At 44.6% G+C, this 12703-nt stretch overlaps 1 protein-coding gene across 2 annotated transcripts in view; it reads right to left on the bottom strand.

Annotated features, from left to right (window-relative positions):
• Nucleotides 1–12703, bottom strand: part of COG1 (component of oligomeric golgi complex 1) — a 181753-nt gene that overhangs the window by 118197 nt on the left and 50853 nt on the right. For both annotated transcript variants that reach the window (XM_086930983.1, XM_086930984.1), the window contains exon 2: nucleotides 8086–8330. In XM_086930983.1, coding sequence (XP_086787109.1) covers nucleotides 8086–8330 — 245 coding nt within the window. The remainder of the gene's footprint in view (nucleotides 1–8085; nucleotides 8331–12703) is intronic.

Below are 12703 nucleotides of genomic sequence, written 5' to 3'. Positions count from 1 at the left end.
ACACACCCTTCCGGCCTCCATCAACCTTCTCACCCTCATCTGCAATGGTACCCCCGAGATTATAACATTTGAGAAACTTCTACTCAGTGACCTTGCCACCATGCAGAATAGTAGACTTTTCATTCCTTATAACATCTCCCTTCAAGAGAAAAACGCTATTGAAACACTAAAATGCAACAATAGTGTAGTCATTAAAAGTGCAGATAAGGGAGGGGGAATTGTTATTCAAGAGACTGAAGCATATAAGGCAGAAATTATGCGTCAACTGAATAATACTAACCACTACCAAAGGCTATCTGGAAATCCCACTAAACAAATCCAAGAGACAATTACCAAACTGACATCCCAAGCCTGTAAGGATGGCTATTTAAGTAAAAAAGAATATAACTTCCTTAACACCAAATCCCCCCGCTTACCGGTAATATACACACTGCCTAAGATACACAAAAGTCTCACAAGTCCTCCAGGACGTATGAACGTATCAGCATGTGGCTCAATTCTGGAACCACTGGGAGCCTATGTAGACTTCTTTATCAAAGACTTTGTTCCATCTACGGCATGCTATGTGAGAGATAGCATGTCAATGATCAACCTTGTAGAACACCTTGAATTTGATCCCCTACATGAGACACTCTGCACTTTAGATGTGGAATCATTATATACGAACATCCCACAAACCGCAGCCCTGCTTGTCATCCAAAGGATCCTTGACACTCGTCCACGCCCACATAGAGTGCCCACCCTGTTCATTCTCCAATTACTGGAACTCTGTCTGACGAGAAACTTTTTCTGTTTTGATAACACCTATTATCAGCAGATTGAGGGCACTTCCATGGGGGCCATTTTTGCCCCCAATCTGGCTATATTATTCATGGACCAATTGGAAACCGGATCCATCTTGACACCATCAAATCCCTTCTTCTCTGGCATTAAAATATGGAGGCGATCTATAGACGACATTTTCCTCATTTGGAATCAGACCAATGAAACATTGTACCACTTCCTATACTGGCTTAACAATAACTGCTGTGGGCTGACGTTTGCGCTAACCCATGACAAATCTTCAATAGCGTTCTTGGATCTCACCATTTACCACGCAGAGGGTGAGCTCCTGACTCAACTCTTTAGGAAACCCACAGAGCGCAACACACTCCTGAGCTATAAGAGCAACCACCCCAGGGTCCTGAGGGATTCATTACCATATTCCCAGTTACTCAGGATTAGACACAATTGCTCCTGTAAAACTGACTACTTCAGAGAGGCAGCAACACTCTCTAACAAACTCAAAGATCGCGGCTACCCCAAGAGGATAGTAAAACAGGCCTCAAAGCGAGCGTGGTACTGCCCGCTAGAAGTCCTGCTGTCTCCTAAAGACAAGAACCAAAAAGAAAGAATTGCCTGTGTCACAACTTTTTCACCAATTTCTAATAAAATTAGAAAGTCAATCATAAAACATTGGCCCACACTGAATGCTGGCACTATAAAACATTGAGAGACCCCTATTTGCATTTAGCAAAAGTAAAAACCTAAAAGACCGTCTGGTACGAGCAGCATTGCCAGCAACAACACAGGGAGCCACACTTGACAGTGCTTGGGGCTTACCCCCTATCACAGGCCATGTGAAATGTGGATGTTGCAATGTTTGTGAGTACACGGTGGAGGGCAAGAAATTCACCCACAACAACACCACGGTTGAAAGACGCTCATTCTCAAACTGTAATTCATCTAATGTTGTCTACGCTATAGAATGCCCCTGCCCAAAACTCTATGTGTCAGCACAGGAGCCGAATCAGGTGCAAAACAGCCACGCCCCCCTGGTGGACCACTACGTCGCGGCTGGACATAATGAAAACGACATGAAATGGACAATCCTGAAAGTTGTAAAACTACCAGCCAGAGGTGGTAACATTGCCTAGATGCTTAACAGGGAGGAACTTAAGACAATGATACAATTTGACACTATACAAAACGGTCTTAACCGAGCAGAGGATTGGACCAGTTTATTGTAACCCACCAACTGCCTCTCCCAGGCCTGTAAGTTGGCACACTCAGAGATTTCGATGTATCCGCATGACCTGTGACCAGTTAATATGACTCCTATGGCTATCACTGGCAAATTTTAACCATCGTTTTTTTCTAGTTTTTCTTTAGGTTTCTGATAATTTTATTTATTGTTGATTTATCCAATGAAGCGCCGTCGTCGTCAGCACAAATAGACACGCCCTGTAAATATAACGGCACATCACAATTGTGTAGCTCACACCTGTCACTTGTACGCCATCACAGATGTAATCCCTTCCCTCGCCCACCTTGGTATCCATTCCAAACTGGAGAAACATGGTTACTTGGTCACAGGTCCATTGTGCAGTGTTCACATATGGCGGCCAAAAAACCAAACCCTCCCCGCTAACTATTCCAAGATGGCGGACCTTTTCGCTGGAGAATAGATCCCAAAGAGCCCCAATCCAATATGGCGGCCGAAAAACGTTGTCCCTCCTTCTTTTCTATCATCACCGTGCACGCCGCTTTAAGCTATCTGGCTCCTTAGGATAGGCGCATCTGCAATTTGGCAGCACATGGATGGGACATCGCTCCCCCGGCTCACTCATCGCAGACTGATGCCAAGTAGAGCAACTTCGCCTTGAAGGTAAGCGCTCAAGAAGCTGCCCCTCATTCCCGCAGATAACTAACGGATTAGCACGCGGGGATTTTTAACCGCTAGTTAACCACTCTCCCCTTCCTAACAGCTACCGCCACCCGGTGGAATTAAACCAGATCCCGCAGTTCCAACGGAGACTGCCCGGACCCCAGCCATTAGACGATACAATTCGTCCCAACAGGTACAAACTCGTGAGTAGCGTAATATGAGACCCGGCAACCATCTAAAAGAACCCTTAACCAACCTTGCATGCGTTGTCTTCCCTGCAGGCGAATCACAGCAACTCAGCCACCTTTAACACCTGTGGTCTCAGCCCGTTCACTCGGGTAAGCTACACGCCCGATATTAATCCAATCCTAAATCACGAGGGCACTCCTCCGCTCAGCTCCTAGTGAATCTAGCCAAAACACACGTGATGAATGAACACGTATGCGTGCACAGTTGAAGGTGTCTGCGTTCTTGCTTAATGATGTTTACATTACTGGAATTTCTTCTTGTTTACTGGGTTATATAAGAACAAACCGGCCTAATCATGGAAATGAATCTAGCTTGTTACGATCCACCTTGAATTAACCCTTGCGGTCAAATACTATCGGGTCAAACTGTTGAAATGATTCCCCGCAGTTTTAAATTGTGATATCACCAGTCACACAGGCACCCAGTTATGAATGACCAGTCCTCTCACGATCAATGCACAGTGATTAGAGCACGTGAAGTAGATTCCGAGTGTTGGACCCGGCCCTTTAGGCAGGTTCACCCCAAGACTTTTTTGCTTTTTCCTAGCCTGTTTCTGGAACCTGGTGGTGGTGATTTTAGGCCACGGCGCACTTTTTCACTGTGGTACAGTGTAAAGTGCTTGAGCTCTCTGTATGTGTGGTGAGTGACCTGCCCTCCCATAGGAATGAATGGGGAAAATGTATGCCCATGGTAGTTCCTGGTGTGTGGGGAGTGCAGGGGCGAGTTTTATATGTGCGAACTCGTGAGATTGAATGCTGCGTAATGGTATGTGCGGCATGACTGTGTCTAGTCTAGAAGTGCCACTTTTGGAAGTTGGTATATTTGTGTAATTTGTATCTGGAGTGTGATTGGCTGGTGAGCCTGGGTCAGGAGTGCCTGGGCCTGCTTGTGGATTGACTGTCTGGTTTGAGGGTGACAGGGGCTGGAGAGCCCAGGAGGTTGTCTGAGTCAGCCCATGAATGAAAGGCAGCATCTGCTGCCAGGGAATTGGGAGGAGATGGCACCTGATAGTGAAGGGCTGTGCCTGCCTGACCACAATGCTGGCTCCACCTCCCGCTGGGCGACTGTCACCTCTGTCCCTGATACTGAAGGGACTTCCCTATAACCAGTTCTAGCTGGTTCTCACACTGCCTGCACAAAGACGTCAAAGACTTTTCCCTGTATAAGAAGGGGCTGTGTCCCCTTCCAATTTGTTCTTGTTTTTGGACTTGAATCTACCAGGGGCGGGCGCTGCCCAGCCCCTGGATGCCTGGAGGACTTCTGGGAGACCCCTCTGCCTTGCTTGGGCTGATGGCAGGGGGGGGGGACATTGCTTTGCCCCCTTGAAATCTCTGGGACCTTTGGCAGCATGGAGAAGCTGCATTTTCCTTCAAGAGACCTTTTTGCTTGCCTTTACCCAGGTTTGTTGAAGCCTAAGCGCTTGGGAGCGCTTGACTGGTATTTATAGCGCCGGGAGCGCTGTATATTACTTATAGTGCTGGGAGAGCACTTTATTTGAACCCATTGCGAGCGTGGTGCCCTCACGCATTTTGCGTGAGGTTTGGCAGGTGCCTACCCTGCGACTTTGCCCATTTGTTTATTTATTTTACGAGTGCCCACCTCGCTTCACTATTTTATTTTAATTTCGAGGGTGCCCGCCCCTCCTTATTGCCCCCGTTTGGTCACCGCCGCAGCCCGGAGGAAACACCGGAAGAAGATGTCCGGCCCGCCGCCTGGTTGTGGGAGGGGGCGGGAGGACGTGTTTTTCGCTTCCCCCTGCCTGGGGGAAGCCATGGCCTGTTTTGCCGGTCTCCCGTGACGAGAGGGAGACCTGGGGAAGAAGATGGCGGCGCCGTTTCTGGCAGGGCTCCCGTGTGCTGGAGAGAGCCCTGCCAGTGCAGGAGGGGCCCGGGTGAAGGAAGCTCCCCGAGTGAGGAGAGCCGCGGAGAGCCGGGGAGTGCAGAGAAGGGGAGGGGGCGTCGGGGCACATTGCCGGTGCCCGCCCCTCACCTCCCCTCCAGTGGATCGCTTGTTGTGCTCCCGCGGCCCTGGGCTCCCGTATCTGTGAAGAGCCCCGGGGCCGCCAACCTGGAAGTGCAGCCTGCCGGTGAGTGACCCAGGGAGCTGGGGAGGAGAGAGGACCCCGTGGCTCCTACGATGGGAGCATCTTTTGATTACTTAAGGAGCCAGTGAGCTCCGGCGCATAAGTGCATTCAGAGCCGGAGAGCTCCAGTTTTGGGGGCACATTTATTTGTCTCGAGAGCCTGTGTGGCTCTGAAAGGGCCATATTTGTTGAAAGGGCCCAGTGGGGGGGGTCCGTGATACCCCCGTTTGCGCACCATTAGTTTAGGAGCAGAGTGCTCCATGGACATGTTATTTTCTTCAGAGCCTGTGTGGCTCCAACATAGGGCTATGACCTGCGCATATGTGTTTTCAGAGCCTGTGTGGCTCCAGCGTGGGCGCAGTTTGCGCCTAAGGGTCGGTGAGGACCCTGCGCAGTTTGGACTCACAGCTGCCCAGCAATTAGTGGGCAGCTGCACCGTTTAGGTCTTGGGATGTCCTCAGGTGCCCAGCAAGTAGTGGACACCTGCTACGTTTAGGTTTTGCGCCAGTGGCGCACCCCTGACTGGCGCTGCATGGCAGCGCGCCCTGACATTCTGGACACAGGGCTCTTTTAGTCCCTTTATTAGATGGGGGCTGATATGTGATTTCTGCGCAATGTGATTTCTATGTTTTTAATAGTAATTGCTAATGTGAGTTTTGCGCAATGTGGTTACCTGCTATGTTTAGAATGGTAATTGCCCACTGTGTGTTTTTGCGCTATTGGATTGTTCTGGCACCTCTGAATGTTTTAGGCATCATGTGTCTTCTTGCGCTGCACCTCTGAATGTATTTTATTGCATCATGTGCTTTGTTCTGAACACCGCTGAATGTGTAGGTGATGCATCATGTGTTTCCCTTGTCTTACACCTCTGAATGTTTTTAGGCATCATGTGTTTCCCTTTACTACACCGCTGAATGTGTTTTCATGCATCATGTGTAATGTGTTGTGCTTATACCCCTAAATGCTGTGTGATACTTAGGTGGTTGTTCTTTTTAGTACAGGTGGTCCTAGTAAGGTCCTGGTTCCCTGCGTGACATTCTCCTAAGGTGGTTAGGGTTGCGTAGGTGGTACTTACCTGTTCCCAGTAGTTACTGGATGTGATCTAGATTTGCTAATTTGTGCTACAGTGATTGTATATCCTTTTATTCTAATTTCTGACAAGTATTTCTATTTCTAAAAGTGTTGATTCTGACAGTGGCCCCTGTGGCCCTGTCTTGTAAATAATCCCTTATGAATGTTGCCCGTGCCAGTTGGCACAATGTACATGTGTGATTTTTTATCTGATGTGTTTTTTCAATGCAAAAGTTATTTTATAATAACCTTGTGTGGAGTTCCTTTTGTGGTGTGCCTAGTATGTTGTTGCTGTTGTGTGCTGGTGCAAATGCTTTACACATTGCCTCCGAGTTTAGCCTTACTGCTCGTGCCAAGCTACCAGGGGGTGAGCAGGGGTTATCTTGGCGTGTGACTCCCTTGCCCTGACTAGAATGGTGGTTTCTGCCTAGCTTTGGCGTCACCCTTAGCCAACCAGAAATAGCCAGTTCTAACACAGAGTATATGTTTGTTACACAAAGGATATGTACTATGTTGTTGCGCAGGACATTCAGTTTTTAATTCAGCCACCGGCTGTTTTTCTTTTCTCTTCTCTCCCCTTCTTCCACCCCATACAGACGGCTGTATTTTATCATGCCAGGCAGGCAAATGTTGCTAATTTCAGTCCTGATGATGGTCCCATGTAATTAGAGCATAAGGGATCGAAACGTCAACTTCTCACAGTGCTTTCACAACCTAACTATTGTGTTTAATCCTGTTGTGTCTAGCACTTTTTTGGCATTACTTTAATTTGAAACGGATTTAAAAGTGGCCAACAATGCTCGTTTTTTGCCTGTAAAACTTTTCCTTATTTGTTGTTTGTTTTTTCCACCCCCAAGTATGGTACAGGATTGTGCCTTACAACCATTTGTCCAAATGTGTTTGCATTGATTAAAAATAAATATCCTGTCCGGCTGGCCAGTGAAAAATATAGTCTCCTATCATGGCCTATATTTCATTCTCCTCTTGATCTTCATAAGCTAAGGACCCTTGTCTTTGATAGCATGTGTCGATAACACATCAGGCTTTGAAGTGTGCTGGGAAAGGAGGCTATTGCATTTCCTTCAGGATTGGCGATTAGGCAAGCATATGTGGTCGTTTGTGTGTCGAAGTCTATCAGAGTAAGTATAAAGAAAGATATCTGCAACTGCTACATGTCATTGAGCTATTTCTGGACAGAATTACAGCATAACTTCTATTTGTTTTTCAAGCTTCCGGGCTAGTCGTTTGGGTTCAATCCTAATGATGCCCATAGAGGTCGCAAGTAGTATTCAATCAACAAAAAATGAATTTCGGGAAGTTTAACCCCTTCCACGCTCATGACGAGCTGGGCTCGTCATGGTGTAGCCTCCTCAAACACTCATGACGAGCCCAGCTCGTCATGAACAATGGGTATTTTGATACTTCAGCACAGGGGGGGAAAACGCATAGCAGCCATGGAGTTAATAACACAGGGTTAAAAACCATTTTGTGGAGAACGGTGAAGAAAGGATTCTCGTCTTAGACTGTGTATTCTTCATTGGGGTGGGACTGGAGCCGCCTTATGAATACTTTGAAGGCAAGTTGTTCTAAGGAGATTCTACCAGGGAATGAATTCTCCAACTTCTTCGCCCATAGCATGTAAATTAAAGTACGGAGATCTGAAGCACAACTGTTCTCTGCTACCAAAATACTCGACTAGATCACATAAACAATATTCTAAGCTGCAGACATCTGTCAGTTATAGGCAACACAAGAATGGAGAGGGATTGTCCCATGGTAAATTAGTGGCAGAAATCATAATCTGAACACAGGACTTAAGGTTTCCTCCATTTCAAAAGGCTTAAATTACTCAATAAGTGTTACATTAAGTGTACATAAAGTTTCATACGAATGTACAGAATTTCTACAGTAGGCCAATAAAACATTGATGCAGCTCAGTAGAATTCAATCAAAAAAGAATGAAAGAGAAAAATGTGCTTGCTTGACCCTTAGCTGGCCACCCCTTAACAAGATCAGCTACATGCATGAAGCTTACCGGAAGTGTCCAGCTGCTGCCACCTGTCGTACAAGAATGGGGAAACGTCCCAGAATTGGGCTGTAGCGGGAGCTGGAGGTATCAAGCTGCAGAAGGTTGTGAAGGTGGCAGCAGAGTAGGTAGAGCTGTGTGGCATGCAGGTACTGAGACGCCTGCATGCAACTCCAGATCTTCTCTGGGATTTCCAAGAGCAGCTTGATCTGGGCCGCTTTGCTGTAGAACTTCTCCTGAGCTGCAACCTGCTTCTGTGTCACACAATACAAATATATAAAATACGTTACCAATTGTGTAAGCCAGCACAGAGTAGAAATGCTTGAGGGTTAATGCTATTGTGCCCAGATTCAGCGAGAGCACATTTTCGGAGGAGAAAAGAAGAAATGTCAGGCAGTGTCCCTGGTACACGCGGCCTAGGAAACTATTATGAGGGAAAAGCAAGGCAACTCTTGCTAACGTGGTCAATCACAAAGTAATACTGGGTTCAGTAACGCAAAAATGTTGGAGAGCAACTGGTCTCAGTTAGGGTCTCTTTCTCATCCAACAAGGAAGTTAACTTAGTTTCACGTTTGCTTCACTTAAATTCACATAGACTTCATAGACTACTTACAAAAGAACACTTCCAAATTACGTCCACAACAGCAGTCAACTAAGGGCGATTGATACTTCATCTTCAAATATTATAAATAAGCATCTGTTGACGTGGCCCTTGACTTATTTTAGGATGAAATCTTGGCCCACAGTAAAATCAAACAAACAAATTTCACCCCACTTCTTAGGCCACACCAAGCCCATCCCCCATCACAGCTAAAGTTACAAACCTGGGAGTCATATGTAATGTGGTCCTCAAAACACTCAAGTTAAACTCATGATTTTTCACCTGATCTCCTAAAACTAAGCCATTATTAAGCCTATAAAGGCATGCAGTGATAGTGGGTCTCTTGTGACCGCATGACTGGACTAAATGCAGGAATCTCCAAGCACACTCAAGATGCAACAAATTAAAAGCCTTTACTAGTACTCTGTGCAAGCGCGAGACACAAAATCATTTGCCTCACCTACAAATACACTGAAGGATTCATCCTCAAATACCTTCAAAACAAGATCAAAAGACATCAGCCTTCCCACCCTCGACTCTTGAATAATCATGCCCCTTCAGGAGTAAATTATGATAAGACATTTGCAATGCTCCCACACGCCTCCTGTTCAGAAGCAGACTAAAAGACACACCTAATCCAAGTCCTACCAGAGCTAATTGTTATAGTTCAACTATCCAACCACTGACACAAATATTTGCGGTTACCTCATAAGTGCTAAGTTAACAACTTCTGTGAATTGAACATTTGTCTAATGTAATCTTCCATATATGAATTCTTTCATCCCCACACTGCGGTCATAACTAGTCAATGTAATCACGAACCTCCATCAGTCAACTCCTTGAAGTGCCTACAAGAAACTGAGGTATGCAGGGAGCCCTGTACAAAACAAACGATACACAATACATCTATAGCTTCTTCTATTAAGAACTTGGTTTGATTACATTTACTCGACTTTCAAAAAACCCTTTTACAACCTCTGTTTAACCGGTACTTCAAAGTATAATCCGGTTTCACTTCCATGATATCCTAAATCAAGGATTGCCTCCTTGAGCTTGTCCCTCATATCTCCCTCATCTCTTTCCCCTGCCACCAGTTTCTAGGCTCTTGCCTCCCCAATGGAATCTAAATTTCCACCCAGTCCCTTTGAGTCTCGTGCCCACTCTGTTATTTATCCACTCACTCTAAAAGCATGTTTTGTATTTTTGACCAGTTTCACCAACGCTTTAATTTCTGACTCTGCATCCTTTTAAAGAATAGTTTTCTTTGTGTATATTTACCACTTGAAGTGAACTATATTTCAGTTTGCTCGCCCTCCCATAATCTATTAGAATTCGTTCTTCTGCACCCAATACACAATGCTTTAATGCCTTTATGCCTAGTTCAAACTTTAGAAAAACCTGATTAAAAATACCATTAAAATACACATAATCCAAGTAAAAAATTACTTTGGGTTATTGCACCTCTTGCTGGGATAGGTTTACAAACTATTACTTACCAGGTTTCAATTCTAATGAGACCCCCATAATAGGTTTTGTAAGTCTACCTTAGTGATCAACATGCAGAAGTTCCTACTACTTTTTATTTGTACAGTTCCAAAACTTTTTGTTAAAAAATACGACTGCTACTGAACGGAAAATGGCGGCCTTGAGATGCCTCGTGCTGAAAGGGAAGAAGGAGAGAGTCTCTTGTACTGTGAAGGGAGAGGATGGAGAAACAGGGAAAGCAACAACCCCTTTGTTCAGAGTGCCTGGTACTATTTATTTATTTATTTATTTTGAGAGTTTTATATAGCGCGAACAAGATCTTTGCAGATATCAGAGCGCTTTACCTGAAAAAAAAGTATTTAATTGGTTAATCAGTTAGAGAGTCTGTATAGGTTCTAATTGATCTAATCATTTGAATCTTCATGGTGACAGTTATTCCTTTTAAAAGGCAAAGTAGGGACGTAACCAATTCTGGAGTGTGTCCTTTTAATGGAAACCAACAAGCAAGCAACAGCAAAGCCAAAAGGTCTTGTATTTTGAACCAATTGGCAATGCCCATGCTTATTTTGCAGATGTATGCGTCATGACGCTACAGAGGCCGCGAGTGATGGGGTAATCCTGCATACATCATTACGCACCTGTGCCTTTGTTGCCTTTTCTTTTTCACAATTCCAGGATGATAGGGCAGACGTCACTCTGTGCAGTATATATTTTATTTAATAAAAAATAGAAAAGTGAAAGAGCGCCTGTGCAAAAGAGCAGCACAGCAGCAAAAAAACTAAATGTTTTTGCTTCTGTAAAAGACTAACGGGAGGGGTGGTGCTCAACAGAGCAGCTTGGGGAGAGGGGAGTAAATAAAAATGTTAAAGTTAAAATTAAAAAAGGCTAAGGCTAAAGGAAGCAATGGAGGAGGTGGGTGTGGGGGAGGAGGAAGCAACAGTGTGAAGTATGGGAAGGCATTTGAGAGGGAAGCAACACAGGAGGGAGAGTTAAAAAAACATGTCTTATCTTTGAGTGCTGTAGAAACAAACAAGCACTGACCAAGCCAATATATCTTGCCTATGTAAGAGCTATTAGCTTTGCCAAGGAGTTTGAGCGGAGTAAGAGTGGAGTAAGAGTGGCGAAAGAGTGGCGTAAATGACGTACAGTATCACATCGTGGAGTGGCATAAAGTGGATTGTGCCTGGTATGGTAGTGTGCTGCCATTACAGACAACACTTTTTTATTGAAATAACCATTACATTTGCTGCATACAGTTTACTTCTAAAACTATACAGTGCATAAACAATAATGACACAATGAATACGTCCAGGCAGGAAATCAATTATATTAAAATTGAAAAGCAACTCTACTTAGTTCAAATGTCCACGGTTTGCTAGCGTCTATTTTACTATACTGTAAATGCTTTTGCTGCAGTAGCAACATGCAATTTTACAAATGCCTACATTGCTATAAACCTACTTTGGATAGAAGTTCTTTTTGGATTATATTAGTTCGATAAAAAGGCCCCTTTCAGAAAAAAGCCAATGGTCTTGCCGACGTGAGACCTAATGCTTTGTCAATTGGGTGGGGGTGGCTAACAGGGGCAGTAAAGAAACACAGATGAGGTAGTTGTGAGGGGGTGGTGAAGACACAGCGAGCGGGTGGAGATAAGTAAAGCACCACATTTATAATGCATTGCCGCTGTGTTTTTAAGCAGAATAAACCGGCTCCCATGCAGACCCTCTGCTTTAGAAGTACTGGTGGCTGAGGCAACCTTAAAATGTAAAGTGATCCACTGTCCATTACAGGAACTGGCTGCCATGCTAGCGCCTGCTAAAGTAACGAGCCATGCACAGGTAATGCGCATGCGCAGTGTGCTAGCCCCGCGCCTCCTGTAAACCATCCTCTCCGCAGCTCTGATTCTGCGAATGGATCCAGCGTTATAAGGATCAAAATGAGCAAAGGATTTTTTACATCACATGCCATCATATAAAAAATAAAATTATGCTTAAAAGAAAGTAAAAAACAGAATTACAACAGAGCATGTAAAAAGAATGGCAAATGTGACGATAAACAGGAACAGAGCTTGTAGTGACAATTGTCATAGTGAATGTGACGATAAACAGGAATGAAGCAACGAAAATATGTGCTCTTGTGTAATGGGAAGAAACAAACAAAAAAACCAGGGTGAGTGCATCACGGAGGGGGTGGGGAGAATCATACCAGCGAGAGAGAGAGAGCAACAACATATTTAGCTTCAACAACACACGAAAACCAAATGTAAATGTAAAGCACTTTACACACAGCTTCATTGCCTTAGTTTCTTGTTTTTATGGCCTGTAGGTAATTATGGAGTGGGCGCTAGGAAGAACTATCGGGTGGAGAGAGGCCATTAAGACGTACGCTGACCAGCGAAATCATAAACAGTTTCTGGCACTCACCAAAACACCCTGTAATAGCGACAGAACAGTATGACTTTCGGTTTAAAAAAAAAAAAATATATATATATATATATATATATATATATATATATATATATATATATATATATATATATAT

Source organism: Lissotriton vulgaris, chromosome 7 (genome assembly GCF_964263255.1).
Source record: "Lissotriton vulgaris chromosome 7, aLisVul1.2, whole genome shotgun sequence".
NCBI classification, from domain to species: domain Eukaryota; kingdom Metazoa; phylum Chordata; class Amphibia; order Caudata; family Salamandridae; genus Lissotriton; species Lissotriton vulgaris.
This window is presented reverse-complemented; position numbering and strand designations above follow the sequence as displayed.